This window comes from Oreochromis niloticus, linkage group LG3 (genome assembly GCF_001858045.2).
Source record: "Oreochromis niloticus isolate F11D_XX linkage group LG3, O_niloticus_UMD_NMBU, whole genome shotgun sequence".
NCBI lineage: Eukaryota > Metazoa > Chordata > Actinopteri > Cichliformes > Cichlidae > Oreochromis > Oreochromis niloticus.
In genome coordinates, this window is record NC_031967.2 from 5,032,250 (window position 1) to 5,050,702 (window position 18,453).

The following is an 18,453-nucleotide window of genomic DNA, read 5'->3' on the forward strand; positions in this document are numbered from 1 at the left end:
CCTCCTTAAAACAGCTTTGGTTTAACATTTGGTTCTAATTAGAATTTCAAAAACCACTTTTGTGTAGTTTGCAGAATATGTATATTTTTTTTTGTAAATGACAAAATGCACCATTGACCAGTAATGAAATAAAATGGTTACAGGCATGTGAATAATGTTGAGCAATGCATTCTTCGGTTGTGTGATTAGGCTGACTGAGCACCTCTGCAGTGACTGTGTATCCCGACTAAGATTGTGATCCATATTTTATGGTACTGTAAAATAACTCTGCTAATTAAAGACAATCACCTAAAGCCCTGCAACAGACTGGCAACATGTCCAGGCTGTACCCCGCCTCTCGCCCTATGGTAGCTGGGACAGGTTTCATTATAACTCATGCAAACTCAAGCATTCATCATGGAGCTGATGCGACCTTTAGTCAATTGCATTATTTTTTTCCACAGAAAATGATCAAATCAGAAGGCTCATTCCAAATCTGACCAATCAGACACAGTAGGGGCAGAGGCTTGGATAGTAACGCTTGTCTGAACAGTGAAAGGATGATGTACCGCTTAGAAAGCATCCTGTCATGCAGGTTTAAGCATCCATACTGCTCAGCATCCAACCTGTGGAACCTATATGATAAACTTGGGCCTGTTACTAGCTAAGAGCGATCAATAAAGCATCACCCTGACAAATAACTAACACCCAAACCCATCGACTTGGCTCTGAGTCACATTGAATGCGGAGGGGGGCAGAGAGGCTCCAGGTCATCCCTCATCTATCACCCAATCTCTTATTTTCACTCCTCGGCCTAAGAAGAGCAATTCGTAGGTTGTCTCTATAGCATGCTGTCTGATGAATTATTGAGGAGCTCCTCAAAGCTCTGATCTTGTCAGAGTAAAACCGATATAGAGCCTACAACATCCTGGGACTGATAAGTAGCTTGGAGGTAAGTGAGAGAAAAGCGAAGTAAGGTCATGTTGGGGTAGAGAACAGACAGAACATGATATATGGAGACAAAAAGACACAGCTTTAATGTTGGATGGACAGAATCTCAAAATTGTGCGTTAGTTTGAATTATAGTTATTATATGTGTAGCAAATGAGTGTCCATATGCATCTTTGGAGACTCTTTCCTGTGTGTTCATTTTCTGCTTGGTATATTGAGCTTTGTAATCGAGGTCCACATTTCCTAGCGCTTGTCACCCTTCTGACAGAGACTCATTACAAACACTGAAGTATCGAAACCATAGCTCTAATTGGGTGATGTAATTAAGGCTCTCTAACAGTCAAAGTTTAATTAGCCTGATGGGAACACCAGGAATCGTTCATGGGAATTTCACTCTCTCCTTCACTTCCTCTTCCTTCTCTCTCGCAGGCTCCCTCTGTACCTCCGCTTCTCTCCTCTCCCCATTCCTCTGTTCTGCTTTGAGCGCAAAGGAACGTGATGCACATCTCAATGAAAGCCAGTCCTTCTCGCTCTTTCCCGCTCGTCTCCTCCTCAGGTCTTCTTCTCTGCACCCTGTGCTTTTGTCTATTTTGCATCCACTCCGAGCTTGTCAGCAAATGTGCAACAGCAGCTACCCCTCAATCACTGTCTGAGCGTTTCACGTTGAGGACTCTCATTTAGTGTGACACAGCCAAAACACTCCTCCACCAAATGCAGTTGTGGAAAAAAAAGAAAAGGAAAAAACAAGCTGCATCTCTTGAATTGTGTGTTGTGGTGTTACCAACTGCAGGTAAGCAGATGGAACTCAGCTGGTTGTATATAGGAAGGAGTTGTATCGATCCTCATCAATTCATAACAATCGCATCTAGCTTTGCTTAACAGAAAATCCACAGCTGCCTATAAAATGTTTCTCTCCTTCCTTCCTGAAGGCAGTTCAATAACAGCGAGCCGAACACTCACATGTAATTGAAAACACTGGGAATTGGTCCTATCACACAATGACTAAAGGCCTGTGTTTGTGCAGCAGTGATGGAGGGGGAACATGCTTTGGAGACAATGTTGATTCTTCTCTCCTCGTCCACAGTTTTCACAGAGGCTTATCCGACCCCGCCGGCTCGCTTTGCTGGAACTCTCGTGGCATCTGGAAGGTGTGATACAGAGCACGTGTATGTGTGTGTGTGTGTGTACGCACAAGCGTGTTCATTGTTGCTCGGGAGAGTCGGAGGCAGAGAGAAAACTTTACACCCACAGAGTGAGAGAGACAAGTGCCTATGTGGAAAGGTGAGCATGTCAGACACCGTATGTGTGTTTGTGGGGGCGTGTGAGAGAAAGAGAGAGATAGTGAGTTGCATTTCCTCATGGGAGATTAAGCCTGGACATAGCATCCAACCAAAAGAAACTCTCATTTCTTCTTTTGATAAGAGGGGGATTGAGTCTCTATTTCAGTCCCAACCACCTACAGAGAAAACTGCAGGAAAATGCTACACTCAAGTTTCTCAGCACTGGTTCAGATCAGGTTCTCCTAACACAAACATACTGATAAATGTTGTAATCTGCTGCCATTTACAGTCGAGCAGTCAAACCACTAATCCACAATCCCACAACAAACTTTTACGCAGTTATTCAAGGTAACTCAAGTGCTTTTCGGGGAGCACATACACTGCTTAACAAATTTATTAGACCACCAGTCAGGGCCAGGTTTATGCTACAGCTGTCCTAGCAGCACTGGTAATTACCAAAACCATTTCTTATGTTTCTGTAATGATACAAGGTTACTATAACAAGATAATAATAATTTTCTTAAAGACCTCATATCACCCCAGCCTGGTTCTGCTGGAGGTTTCGTCCTGTTAAAAGGGAGTTTTTCCTTCCCACTATTGCCAAAGCACTTGATCATAGGGGTCATTGTCTGTTGGGGTTTTCTCTGTATTATTGTAGGGTCTTTACCTTAAAAAAAGTTGTTGTGATTTGGAGCCGTATAAATAAAATTAAAGCAGTATGCACAAAGCTCTTTAATCAAAATGATATTTTTAATACTAAAATATAATTATTATATTTTAACATTTGAACTTAGTGTTTTGGAAAAAATAGAAACAAACAAAAAAGCACATCTTTGTTTTTCTTGAACAGTTTTAGTGGTTGAATATTATCCTTGATTCATTTCTGGGAAAGTCCAGTGTGCTGGCTCAAATTCAGATATAAAAACATGAATTTAGTTTGTTATTTGACTAATAAATAACTAAGTAATTTTTTAGTTTTAAACGTGTTTTTGACAGATTTCTAAAATATTTGTTTTTTCTCATTTTTATGGCAGGTTATCAGATACATTTATTAATGTACAGTATGGCATTTCTCTTCATTTTTTTCCTTCTTCCATCATATAAAGCACGTTCTGCTGAAGCTACACAACGGTTTGCCCTATCTCAGAACATTAAGGGAGGTTTGATTCCATGGTGATGCATTAAACTCATCCTTCACATAAAACCACACTTAGCTTATGGCTAGTAGTTGCTAGCAGGTCTTGTTTTATGCTCCAGGAATTTAACGTTTTCTATTAATTCTTTGACAGTGGCATCATAGTGGCATATATCCTGGCTCTGCTTTGATTAAAGGTTTCACCCACACCAGAGTCAAATCTATGAACCCATTAAACATAAAACTCTTGTCACTTAAGCTCTTTAAGGATGAAATACTGCATAATTTAAAGTGGCTATGCATATCTTCTGACTCTTGGATTTTTAGAAGCCTTGACTTCTGCACGAGTAATTTGAATCTCACTTTTTCACTGAACAGGCATGGTTCTTGGCAGTTTTTAAATATGGTCAGCTTATTAGCGCTAGAAACCACAGTGGCAAGGAGTAAAACGCATGGCCTTTAACTTCCACCTCCTGACATGGTGTCAGAACATTGCTTGACCCTCTGTTCACACTAACAGTACCTCAGCCACCAGGTCTGCCAAGCTACAGCTGTGCGCCATGCAGAACAAGCTGTGTTTCCACGTTGGAACTGTCCTGCCTTGTTAAAGTCGGGGCAGGAGATTGGTGCAACAGCTGGGAAAATGCCAGGTATTACCACATGGCTGAGCAATTGACAGACCACAATGCTGCTGACTGCCTGCTGCTTTAAAAAGCAACAAGAAAAAAAACTCGGAGAGTACACATCTGGCCAATCAGAGCTGCATACAGGGGGGCTGTGCAGTCACAAGGTATCATTTAGAAGAGGAGAAAGGGACATTGCAGTAGTCTAGGTAAGTCTGCTTTTGTGTTTCAGGCTGACTTTGTTTCCAGATAAAATACAACAAAGGCAGAACTCCCTGAGCTGACTCACCATTTCCAGGCTCGCACTCCTCCAAATCCTCGTCATCGCTAGGACATTCAGCCGATGCTACCAGGAGGTCGTCTGAGTTCTGGAAGAACAGAGAGGGAGGAGAGGAGATACAGTCAGGACTAATTTTATTTGTGTAGAGAATACACCAAATATCTAAGCGGATTAAGAGTGTCTGGAAGTCACAGTGAAGGTCTTCGGCTCCACCGATGCCTAGTCTCACAGAAGCATGTGCAGCTGCAGTACGAGAAGCAAACTTCCAGGGAAAACTCTTATCTGTAACTCAGTTACAACATGAAGATTTATTGTTGAGCAGTCTGATAGTTGTGGCACAAGTGCTGAAAATATGGAGGTGGCAGTGCTTTATGAGCAGCACCCGTGTGTACTTATGTAAGAAAAGATGGAGAGCTCGAGGGAAACCAAAGTGAAACAATCTCTTCTGACCCAACGCCGCCAATCAAAGAGGTGCAGCTTGTCGAAACAGCACGTCAGCTCCACTGAGTAGGCAAAAGTGTTAGACACTGAAGGCTCTATTGCACAAATGTTTTTACTTTTCAGCACATACAGTAGATTATCTCCATTATGGTCTCCAGTATTATTTTTGACCTTGAGCTTGTAGACATTTGAAGTACGTGATAAAGAAAACAGTAGACATGAAGCCTGTTGTGCCGGGTTTACGAGTACAGCGGGTACAACAGCGGGGGTCTTGAAATGAAAGCAGATTAAATCTGACAAGGTGGTTCCAATTTAGTAGCCCAGGTTTGTCCTCACTGCTGCATGACTCACACAGCTGCGTGTCTAGACACCCAAACATCCTGCCCTCGCCTCCTCTCAGCCTCTGGTTGTTATTCAAGATGGGGTCATCTGATAGAAAATGGAGGGCTTTTATCAGCATAACTGATTCACTGCCTCGCAGACTTTTCGCTCTGTTATTAATCCATGGCACGGGCATAATCATTTATTAATTACGCTGTGTCAGTTTGAGTGTGTGTTCACATCACCTAGCTCTGTCAAATGGTCCTAATGATCCTGTTTCAGTTTCCCAGCAACATCTCCATCAGACATGCACTTACATTCCTATTCCATCCATGCAGCTGCTTCGATATAAACAGCGCATAATGAATCCTTTAAAATGTGCACTCCTTTAAATTAAACAACCAGGACATCAATAAATGCACACGTCGGGCTGTGTTTGCGGCCATAAAAGTTAAAAGAAAAGAAAAAAAGAGAGTTTTTTAACACAATGTCTTACTGATTGAATGTCAAAAGGGTTTTTTCAGCCTCCTGGAGTTATCATGGCTGTAATTTCGTGCAACATCTGTGACACACTTTTAAACCTCAATTCACTACCTGACCCCCCTGGAACATCCAAAGCAGCCCCGCAGTAGCACCGCTGACTATCTCCAAGCAGGGCCCACAAGGACTTTGAACCATCTTCTATCCATCCAGACAAATCAGAGAGAGAAGGCAAACACCTGGGAGTGCTCTCAGCTTAAGACAGCAGCAAGGGCGAGGCTTGTGATCTTAGTTTTATAACATCCTGACACCAAATTTGGGTCAGATCGAGACAAGTGATGACTTCCAACTGTTTCATGGAAACCCACAGTATCAAGGGGTAAAAAAGCAGAATAAATCAGACCCCCACATGCACATCAAAAGGTAGATCTTTTATTCTAAGCATCAAAGCACATTATTCCACTATGATCAAAGCTACAGCGCGGCGGGTAGCTCAGAGCTTTTGGAGAAATTGAAATTTAAGTTTCTGCTCGTATATAGTTAGATTCTCCCACTCCTGCATTAATATACCATTGCCATGTTTGTTTTTTTATCTATCTGAAGAACAGGAAAAAGAATAAGGCAACAATTCCTAATCTGACCACATGACCGTGACGGATCTAGAGCAAGGATATTAAAGTCATTTGACATCACGGGCCACATACAGCTCACTTCGATCTTAAGCGGGCTGGACTGGCGAAACTTCCCTTTATGCTGACGTACAGAAGTTTAACTGCACATTTAATCACTGAGATATTTCAATATAAGAAAAAGAAATGCAATGGAAGAAATCTGTCAGCACAACTCTTTGAGCTTAAATTATGAAAAAATAAATTGTGTAAAATTACAGAAAGTACTCCGGACTCTGACTGTACTGTTATTATAAAACTGAAAGCTTTTGTTAACTGACAGAAAATGTTTACTGTGGATACAAACATTTGGGCTTTAAATGATGATGCACAGTCCATAAAACTGTTATATACTTACACTTCTTCTGTTTCAAATAGGTGAACCAGACATGGCCACTGAACAGGCAGGGAGTATCTGGAATCATGTAGTTCCATGAGGACCTTCTCTTTTTGCATTCTTTTTTTTTTAGGTGGAAAAAAGTTTTTATTTTGACAAAAACAAGCAAATCGCTAAAGTAAACCAAGCCACCATCACCTCCTAGATGATTTACAGCACCATATAATTCAAAATGATTAGTCAATAAAACACAGAAAAGATTTGTGAATTCATCTAAACTTCTTCCAGAAAAGTTGGTTTTCTTAATTATTTGATTTTTAGTTTTCAACTACCATTAATGCTGCACATAACAGACTCTTAAGTGGCATTATTCAATGTTTCCTGCTGTATGGATCTTGTCATTTACTTTCTGTTTTACCAAAGAATCAGCTACTTTTCTAATACAGCTGTCTATGCTTTGGACTGAAGGTTTAACTGGCTACAAAATAAGTCGTGAGTTTATGATCTAAAGTGTCGAGTCTTATCGAACACAACGTGATGTTTATTTTGTAAATTATTTTCTGAATCAGGCCAGGAAGGATGGTAAAGCAGGGTTGGGTGGGCGTACTTTGGGATTGACAATTTGGTACCATAAAAGCACACGGGCTCTAAGTCAGATCCTCCCCCTTCAAATTCGACCTTCAAAAATAGAGCTTCACAAACCAATGGATAATGTCACATTGGCTACGCCTGTCTTCATATACCCTGTAAGATTGTGACTCACGTATCCCAAATTTTAGCCAGGCGCAGTGATAGTCTGTGATTCTGATTGAGTTTGAGTCGTGTATGGGTTTTTGCTCCGTCTTGTCTGTTCAGCTTCGATACACACCACTGCTCGCACTAAATACACTGTTTTCTTCCATTTTTTTCCCCCAACTGCTGTTCCTGCCACAAATATGAAAACAAACAACACTTCCAGTTCACCACAGGCTCTTTCCCAGGACAGAGCCTGGTGCTTAAAAGAGCAAATATAAATGATTTCATACAGTCTGGTGCCTCTCAGCTGTTGTAAAAATCAATGTAATCCTCCACCCTTCAAGAGGTTTTGCCTAATTTTGCTAGGTTACAGCTGTGTTCACAGTTATTCTTTTGTTGCTTTATTCTGTCTTTCCTTCGGGTTGGGGGACAGAGGAGGTACCACACCTGGGACCATCTGTATGAATGATCAGCGCTAATGTTTTTAGGCTTTTCTACACACAGAACAATATTGCCTGTTTGATCATTAAAGTACATGCATAGTGACTCATAGGTAATATCTTTTGATTCGCCAGCATATATCCTTAATGCTATTTTTGTCTGTTGTGGCAGTACACTTGGTTGAGCTAGGTGCATAATAATCATAAAGATGGAGCCATTAAAATGTGTGTACACTATCTAAAAAATAGAGTCTTAGCAATAAAAAGCACTCTAAAGGTGGAACCGTGCTTTTTTATGACCCAACATAAACATAAGTCAGCAAATGGAATACACATTAAGGCTTGTAACAACCAAAAGGCAGACAACACTCAAGAGTCCTCTGCTATCCTAAAATGCTTCCGGATAATTTATCAAGCGGGGCTGTCTGGGGCTGCCAATTTCACATCACAGACAGATGCTTTTAAAGCTCGCTATACGCTCAATGTGGAGAGCAGGTTTCGCCAAGAAGTCTGGAGGCCAGAGGCATTGAACCGAGTGCATCCTACATGTGGCATCTTAAATCCATGTTCCACTGATCTCATGTTTAAAGAAAAGAGAGAGAAACACTAAATCACAGACCAACTGATTGTGCCAACTGGGCACAATCAAGATGCTGTTGACTGCGAAGGAGCTCTGACATGCTTTAGGTCCAAAACTTTTTGTTTGTACTTCCGTGGCACCGATAACCATGACTGAGACAAGCGCACCTTCATATTTTGTCAACTGCCATCAAAGTATTAGTTTGATGAGCCTATGGAGGCCTCATTAAGGCTGACTTTTATCAATGTACAAGAAAGAAAGAAAAACAGTTGCTGCAAAACTAAAAGTTTTCTTTAATCTGGGTGCTCGCAGTGTAACTTTGCATCTATTGTGCAGTGGTGCCAACAGCTTCACCTTATCTTTAGTCTAATTGGAACTGCCACATTTACCCAAAATGAGGCACAATAGGAAGGTTTGAGATGATGATAAAAGGACAAAGACGAAGATCTAAACACATTCTGGATCTGCTGATCATGGTTTTCAGGGAAGAGTGTGAGTGGCTCGCTGACTGATCTCAGACATGCCTCTGTGGACATGAAGAGTGCTAATGAACACAACTGAATAAGAGGAAAGCACTACTAATTGGCACCGTGCTTTTGTGTTTTCCGCGACATCATAAAAGTATGCGATAGAGCTGAAATTGAAAGTATGGAATTGACAGGTTTTAAAGCTTTCAACTAATTAAGGTACAAAATCTTTACAGCGCCAAATATAGCTGACATACAGTACATCCACGAGCATGGGCGACAAGCTTTCAGCGCTTCCTCTCATGGCCTGGCTCACACTTGTCTTTTTGCACAGCACACAGTTTATAGCTAATGATGCTGGATGTGAACTGGAGCGTATTCCCCTCCTGGATCTTGTTATTAGGTCTTTTTATGATGGCCCGCCTCTTCCATCTTCTTGCATGTGGGCAAAGGAAAAGGTCCCCTACCGTTTGCTAATTGTTGCTTTCCGTGCTGGTAATATGTGCCTTTACCCCATGTGGATAATCATCAGAGCATAAATCACGGCCTCTCACATGCGCACGATGTAGACTCGTAAATGGAAGTTTATTGTGTCCTAAGTTGTTGTGCTGTTTGTGCAGCAAGATTTCCTTCTCGAGATGGTCTTGCCCTCCACCAGCCTCTGGATGAGTAGTGATTTCTAGGATCCTGGTCAGCCACATCTTCTTAAAGAAAATCAAAACTGCAGTGTTGATTGGTCTAATTGATCACTCCACAGAATGCTCCCTCTCGAGCTGAGGGCTGTTTGACCATCTGAATACAGCTGATGGCTAACAAGGGGAAACTCGCACACAGCACAGAGCTGAGAATGTGACTGTTTGACCTTGTAGCTGACATCTGATTTCTTTTGAAATCTCTTTATGTAAGAAGAACCATCTGGTTGCTTGGCCATGCTGTTTAATCTTTCAAATATTGTTTTCAGCACTTCGAGGATTTTGGGGGAACTTTAAAAAAGCCAATTAAAACTAACTGGCAATGGTCCATCACCATGCACAGCACCAGAGCATCTTCTTGCCTCGGTGACTCAAACAGCAGCCTTTTGATTTTTGTCTATGAATCATATAAACAAGCTGGCATCACTAGCTCACTTTGCTCACCTGTGTCACACTGTCCCTCATGGTTGGCGAGCGCTGTTTGCGGGTGGTGGTTGTGGCCATGGTGGTGGTTGTCTCCATGATTGTGGTGGACATATCAGCCAGCGGGGTGGTGGAGGTGGTGTCGGTAGTCAGCACCGAGGGCACGTCACCCACCAGCCTCAGGTTGCCCTGGGTCTGGACGTTAGGGTCGCCCTCGGCTGCTAGTTTGAGGACCTGCAGGCCGTTGTAGTACAGGCCTGAGATCTGGCCCTGGAAGTGGCGCCCTTTCTCTCCACCACCGATTTTGATGAACGCTTGGCTGTTGAAGATGGTCAGCTGGCGACCTAATATGCGACAGATGACAAGACGGAGGGATGAAGGAGGAGAGAGAAGTGGAAAGAAGAGAGGTCATGAAAAGAGGGGAAGGAAAAAAGGGCAAAGAATACAAATCAGGTCATGATCTTTAGGTGAGCTTCAACATGAAACACAGTGAATCGGAGGAGAAAGGGGGAGTGTTTCAATCACAAGGGATTTCCTGGGTAACACTTTAGGGAGATTGGACCCTGGCTTGCTGCAGTTGCAGTCATTATGGAGCTAGTCACGTGGCACATTCCCAGAAAAGCACCCTGAATCTGGCAGTCAAATAGATTGCAGGAGCAGTCGCGGATTGACCCTGAGACTGAAGGTTCACAGCAAAATGCATCTCATTTGCCCTGAGATGGAATATATTAGAACAATGCCGGGTCTGTGTCATTGACCTCCAATGCACATGAGCTGCACAATGATAAAGTATCTCTGCCAGAGGAAAAACCATCACCCTGCTTTGCCATCTAAAGGAGGAAAATGAGATTCTCATTGGAAGGAAATGTTTAATTCAGCAGGGGCTGTTCTTCTCTGTGGTCATTACCATTCATCTGGATGGATAGATGGATGAAGAGAGGACAAAGTCAACCGTTTAACCAGGGTCCAATACTAATGTGTCACCAGGTCTTGTGGTGTAGGGGCAGAGTGGGGGCAGTCTGACAGGTATAGTTTTTCTCCCTGTATTTTCTCCAACTGACAGCCGTTTAGATTTTATTTTATTCACCTCCCCCCCTCCTCCCCCTCCGACAGGCATGCATCCCTACTGTGCCTGCTTACCCCCAACACTCAGACTGACACAATCTTTGACCCCTAGTGAGACTAACATGGACATCGGGGAATATTCAGGTTAGAGGAAAACTGTTGGAAGGATGTGGGTTAAAAACAGTCCTTATGAGGTAATTACTCAGAGGAGAAGGATGGGAGAAGCTAAAGAGGTTTTTTATGGATTAATCAATCCCTGCAAGGAAAGAGAGAGTGTGTTTGTTCGTGAAAGGGATACTGCGCTAATGTGTGCATTTGGGAGTGAAATATTGACTCAGTAGACATGGTGGGCTACGAATCTTTGGTCTGAAGGGAGTGTGTTTATGAATGTGGTTGTGCGTGTACGTGTGGATGTATGCATATTTATTACGTCTTGTGCAGGTATGGGAGATTACTCCTCAGCGCTTCTGCTGGCACTCCTGCTCGGGTAATCTGCTCACAGTGACTTCCCTGCATGTGATTCAGTTAAATAACAAATTCATGCTCTGAATAACTTTCTGAATGCTCGTTTCATGGTTTCAATCAGACTGTAAGCTAGTGACAACTTTCTTCTCATCAGACGCTGGGGACAGGCCCAGGTCCCATTTGCTTTCAATTAAGAGAGCTGAGAGGGTTCTTCATCACTGTAATTATAGTTTACTCTTCATCTATATGGGTGTGCTTATTCTGACCTGTTTATAAGATTCAGGTGGGCGGGAATATCAGAGGAATTATGTCAGGGAATGCTTGTGTTGGTACGTAAATGTAAAACCGCATGTTTAATCTACGTGCGTATGTAGACTCTACAGAAGTGCTGAAGACATAAATCTGTTTCCTCGATGAGGGCCATTACACATGTCAGCCTATTATCAGATCATCAGACCCACCAGGGTCCCACAAGGGACTAGGCTCCTGTCCCCTAACTCTATAATAATGAGACTTAATGTCTGGCATATGCGCTGTTGACACAATATCTGACTCTTATTCTATTATATCATCACTTAGCATGTTTAGTGTGGGAGTGATGCTGCAATAAATAGAACAGGAAAGATGAACAGACTGTTAAACTACGAACATCAGCCGGGAAAATACAGGAGAAGAAACATGCACGTGTATACACAGAGATTTACTTTAAACATCAAGACTGAACACGCGTGCGCACACACACACACACACACACACACGCTTTGCACAAAAATGTCAGACCCCACCCCGCACACGTTCACAAATCAGCCCAGAAGGTCTCCATTTTAAACATCTTCACTTGGACTGAAAGGGTCATAGAGTGTGGACAAGTTGAAGACACTGTTTTTCTATTGTGTGTGATGTGAAACTCCAAGTCACAAGATGGTCTGTTCAGATAGGAAAATTTATTCCACAGGAGTTAAGTGTAATGGTGGCAGAGTTACACTCTGAGCCAGTGACACAGTCATAAGTAAGCTATATTGACAAGCGGCTTATGATTATGATGCAGAGTAAGGAGGATTAGTAATACCTCATAGAGTCACTGCACATGCATTCATGTATCATGACATATTTCTTAAAATGTCCAAGCATCCGTTGGGTGACCTATTTAATGCCTCCCTTTGTAAAAGAAAAAAAAAGAGCCTTGAGCACATGAGAGTGCTGTGGCCATTTATGTGCTCATCCCATATAAGACAAAGAAAGCCAAGAAGAAAGGTGCCCTCTAGACTAGATGAAGGGAAATCAGTGTTTGTTTTTGTAGCTGTCTGCTCAGGATGAGACTCTAACAGGGCCTGATGAAGTTATTGTTTCAGGGTCTGCCGGGTCAAATCAAAAGTGACATGTGGTTTTAGAACCAATTTTGGCGGCAGGCGTAAGTGGGGCGGGGTGGAGGCGAGGAAGGATAGAAAGAGAAGCCTCTGCAATGACAAGCAATCACGGTGCTTAATATGACAGAGCTGGCTGTGGCGCTGCTGCAGAGAAGAGGGTGTGTGTGCATGTATATAATAACTTATGAAATGTGTCAGTGAAATGACCTTTATGTGTGTGATATTTGGCCTTTTCAAGTAGTGTCTATTCCTTCAACATTTATTTACATACACCTCTCCCTCTGTGCATGTGTGTGTTTGTGTGTATTAGGCAGCAGCACAGCACACATGGGTTACACATTGATGAGGCTCTGTTTCACCAATTTCAATGCGAATGGATGTGTTTTGCCTCTCTCCACAGGAATTTTAAGGTGATAGGCATTTAATGGGCAGAGGCTTGACGATGGAAGCAGCTGGATAGGGGTGGCTGTAGGGTGGGGTGGTGGCGTTGGAGGGGCTAGATGGATTGGGGTGTGTATGTGCATGTTTGTGTGTTGGGACGAGGGGCTGACAGCCAGCCTTTCATTATAATGGGCATCCGCAGCCATACACAAAGCCTTAATTAACTGCAGTGCGGAGACCAGAATGGTCAGACTTCTGTAATCAGCTACTGCAGAGCCTGAGCGGAGTTCATACATCTATCTCTCTAGCTGTTTATATACCCATATGTCTGAAAATAATTTATTTTTTAAAGATTTTAGAGTGTGAGAAATATGAGCAAAAATAATGAACGGCTATGCATATTCAAACATGAGTGCACTGTATGTAAATTTAGCGACAGAGATGTCTCTAAATGTAATGGATGCTAATGGATGCTAACATGTTGATGTTAAGTAGGAAAAATGTTTTGCCTGATAGACTCACAGTTGCAACATCTAGTACTGAAACTTCAAAAACTGCACTTCCCGATATATTCCCCATTCTAAAATGCTAAACTTCACAGCATTAAAAAGCTACAGCTTAATAGGTGTAGGCTATTTAACTGGACCTCTCAACAATGTCTGTAGTGTTGGTGCCTTTTAAAGCATTTTTATTGAAATTAAAGTCCAAGAGGTTTGTTCTTCAGTTTTGTTAGTGAATCGCTAGTATTAAGATGTTAGCTAACACTAATAAACTACATGTGCCTTTGCAGTTCTCCAAAATCTGAATGTTAAAATCCAGTCCAAATTGGATGTACAGTCTCTGGTTTTAGCATGCTAGCTATTGGTAGATAGCAAGAAACAAGGTATAGCTGAAGGTGAAAGACTGTCTCAAACCATTGTTGTGCAATGTACTGTTTATAAGGTTGGGGAAACCTGCAGTCAGATGAGACTGAAGAAGTCACTTGGATGAGTGACAAAATGTTTCTCCCACTGAAAAAGCTACGTCCAGATGAACAGAACCAACCTTTTGGGGTCTCAAACCAGAGTATTTCATGCCCGATTATACTGCTAAACTTCACAGTCTGGACTAAGGATCAAAATTCTTAGAATTCTTAGAATTTCCAAGGAACACATGGAAGGCAGCAGGGTATTCATCTGATAATTGTGATCTCAGGCAAAAATGATAGACCAACAAACACTGTCATCTAATGAGCCACCCTACCAGGATGGCTAAAAGCACACATTACTATTAAAGCTATAGTCGTTCAGTACCAATTGAACATGGAAATTGATTTTAATGATCAGTTTTCGCACCACCAGAGCAGAAAAATCTGCACAACCATCCATCTTCTTCAGCTATGTTCAACCTGATATCTACAAATAGCTGCCAAGGTAGTCTTAGCTACGTAGCTTTATGTGCAGCTATAAAAAAGGCTTTATTTCTTGTAAATGCAGATGGTGCCTTATTAAGAAACGCAAACTGAGAGATCAGACCAGTTTGGGCCTGTTTTTAGCGTATTCTACACGTCACTCAGAGAAACAACGACATAATTTTATGGAACGATTCACATCATAGTTCACAGGATGAGCGCTTCATCTGAAAAAAATTGTAGATGTAATTCTTTTCTTCACTACATACCTATATTTAGCGTAAATAATGGCCCTTAGATTTAAATCCATAGACTATGTATTTAATGATTACATAGGGGAATGCAGACTATTGACATTTTGCATACCAATAAAAAAGTTGTCAGTGATAAAGGTAGAAACATGCTGGAAAGCAACATTATCTAGGAGCCTTATGATAGCCTTATGATAACTGCCTTATGATAGATAGTTACATACATACAATATATATATCGTATACCATACAGGTATATCGTGATTACATGTGAATCCCAAGGCAGTTAGCCATTGAGATTGTTGAGATGTGTGTATCTTTTTTCCCCATTTCTAAGGATACTGTAACTAGAAATGATGCATCTTGGAAACCCTCTTCCAGTTCAGCATCACTGGCATCCTGGCAGCAGCAGCTCTCTAAACAGCTGATCAGGGTAAGAAAAGGTGGGAACAACTCTTTCTAAAGGTATTATAAGCAACAATCACAACCCCCTTCATCCTGTCTTAGCTGATAGGTAATCAATATGACAGGAGATGTGGACTCCCTTCTATAGTACACTTTACCCCGGCCTGCAATATTATCACAGGGCTTTTCCTCAGCAGTGTCTTCAAACAAAGCATATATATTTTAATAAAACAAAAAAGGCTTGAAGTAAATTAGCATTATAAAAATCCATACATGTATAATTTACTTTCTTTTAATGCTGGCCACAGGGAAACTCCTGAGTAATCTACCCAAGCCTGGAGAAAAAGAGATGATAAAGAAAGGTTGGACAGAGTCTTGGAGAATGGGGACATAAGAGATGACAGAAGCGAGGAAGGATGACAGATGAGGAGGACAGAGAAAGAGCAAGTGTGCATGAGGACAGAATGTCAAAGAGACAGAGCGAGGGCATGAAGGGTGGGATAGAGAGAGTGCATGACAGGCTCGATAAAAAGAACAAGAGGAATGATGCAGTTAAAGAGTGGCTGCACAGACAGACATACAGTAACACACCAGAGTAAGACGGTAAGAAGCAAGCAGAAGGGAGAGTAAGTCATGTGGTGAGATGAAAGGCAAAAGGAAAAGGGGAAAAAAAGAAGAAGAAAGTGCAGTGAAGTGCTTACTATGGATATTAAATGATCACGGGAAGCACTAGTGAGTCACCTCTAGCTTTGCACCCTAGTTTTCAAGTACAGCCACTTAATCACATGATTAACTTGGTTATAACAGGGTTTTATATCTACCTTCCTTGACTAATGCCAAAGATTCCTGCTGTGTGTATCCCCACAAACCTGCTGTTTGACCACAGAAGGTACTCATAAAGAGGATGTAGGGATACATTAACACAGAGGTTGTGAGAATACTAAAATAAAATACCCAGCTGTCAAAAAAAAAAAATTGTAAAAACAGACCTAAAAATTTGTAATGTAAAATTTTGTGATTAGTGATAGACAGTGTTAAAATTGTCTTCCATTAGTTATATAATATGGTAAAAGTGATTGAACTGACACTTGGATATTTCTAATACATGGCTCAAAATAGGTGGTGAAAAGAAATTCCCAGCAAAAAAGGCAACTGGTCCGAAAACAGTGCATTTCACACAGTGATTCTATGTGCACACTGACTCTAAGACTGGGTGGAAATTGCAGTGGACCTCAGCGTCTTTACTTCAGTAAGTACTAAAAATAACACACTGAAATAATAACCAAACATCTATCCAAGAAAATTTTGCCTTTTTGAGCAATAGCTACATACACTATTGGGTGAAAAATATAAATCCATCCCTTTTGTGTGCCTGAAGATCTAAAGCAGTACCTGATTGCACATTTTAAATCTTTTATCTGGGCACTAGTTTCACTGCAGTCTGATTTCTCTCTGATAAAGATTACCTCTTTGACCAAAAGTAAAATGCTCTGAAGCTGTAAAAGCACATTTCTACCTTCAGTCTTCCACAACTAGAGAGAAATGGCTCGTCACAGATGAGCTGTGGTCAGTAATTACTATCTATGTTGAGCCAAACTGGGGAGTGGGCTGGTTTTAGGCCATGCTTGGATTGCTAATGCACAGATTGCTTGTCGGAGGCAGAAAAATAATGGTTGTATGTCTGTTGCAACCCTCAAAATGTATGTGGAGAGGAGGGGACGGGACGGTGGCCTGATGCTGTGCTCTAGCCAGGTTTAGCCCTTCCTCTGCCTGTGGACCTGAAGCAGGAGGGAGGCAGCGGGAGAGTGAAAGGAGTGGATGGTGGTAAAGGATCATCTAAGTGTATATGAGGGGATATGAAAAGCACTGCAGCTGGAGAGAGCAGTATCTCTCTCCCACCACCGTCATCATTACACCCCTCTCATCCTCCTTCTACTCCTGTTATCTCACAGAGAGGAGGCATGCCATATGGTTGCAAGAAGCTTCTATTCGGAATGTTTTCTCTTGCAGGGTGGGAGGGATGGCCCAGAATTCACCTCTGTCAATGCGCTCCTTTTTGACGTGCAAAGCGCAAACTTGGACTGCTAGCGTGCAGAGTCTGCATGGGTTTCTGTGCACAAATCCTTTATGCGCCTGCAGAATTTAGAGTATCCGTATCAACAAACAAGAACTCCCCCCATTTCCATTTTCTTCTCCAAAGAAAAAAGGATAGGAAAGGATAAAGTCGAAGAAGACAGGAGCACAATGGGGGCGGGGTGGGATGCTGACAAAGTCGATTATGAAGCGTTCCCAAGTTATCTCCTTGGTGCACAGCTCTCTTTGGTAATTAAGAACGTTTTGCTTTTTTACTCCCCAGAAGTTGGGCTGGTTCGGGTAGAAGACTATGAATTAATTGTGTTTGACAATGGCGATGAGGGGCCAAATGCAGCATGAAGATAGACAGAAAGTCTTGGGAGGCAGAGTGGAGCCCTGAGGTCCTTGAAGGAAGCTCTGGGCAGCGAGACTGTGACGGTGCAGTGAAGTACTCTGGAGACAGTAGATTGGATGTAATCAGATGTGGCTGTATATCTGATCCTACATCTGTATGTGGATCTTAAACAAGTGATACTGTCGAGGGAGAGACAAAGAGAGATAGCACGGTGGTTAGCTGGGTACAGTTTTCTTTCTTCCTCTTCTCTCCAGCTGTGACTGTGCTGTTTTTAGGCCATTTCATGGTAGGGGACCATGAAATAACAGTAAAGAGTCCCTTATTTCAGACTAAAGAGACGTGTTCTCGCTGCCACTTCTCTTCTCATGAGCAAGCACGTTAAAATTCATTCCGTTTCCTCCTACTTCTCTCAGATATGGCTGTAATAGTGCAGCGAGATCAAATGAGAAAACAAGATAGTAACTCTGCGGGATGCAAAGCTTATGATGGAGTTACTGAAAGACAGCCTCATATGGATTTACTCTCAATTGACTGCTGCCAGTTGTGAGAAAATCTCTGAAATGAAGCTGGGATCATGAATAGCAGCCCTGGACCAATGCCTGGCCTGGAGATTTGATTTGGGCTTTGGCACCACACCAAGCGGAGGGCACTTGATTGCTTTCACTTTGGGAATTGGGGCGCTCGCACCAAACCATTAAACACTGAATGTTAAACCTAGTTCTAGCGTTTTAGCCTGCAGAGACCTGGTATCCTAGTATTCCTCCCTTCTTCTACTCCCTGCACTCGTGTAGCTCAACTCCAGGCTTGATTGTCAGGCTGCCGGGGAGCTCTAGAGGGATAGACTCGTTGCCAGAAGAAGATGTTCCAAT

General features: G+C 42.2%; 1 protein-coding gene across 1 annotated transcript in view; it reads right to left on the bottom strand.

Moving 5' to 3' along the window:
- nrxn2b (neurexin 2b) overlaps positions 1–18,453 on the bottom strand; it is a 643,742-nt gene that overhangs the window by 6,871 nt on the left and 618,418 nt on the right. The window contains 2 exon segments of the mRNA XM_025905407.1: positions 4,258–4,336; positions 9,854–10,176. Coding sequence (XP_025761192.1) covers positions 4,258–4,336; positions 9,854–10,176 — 402 coding nt within the window.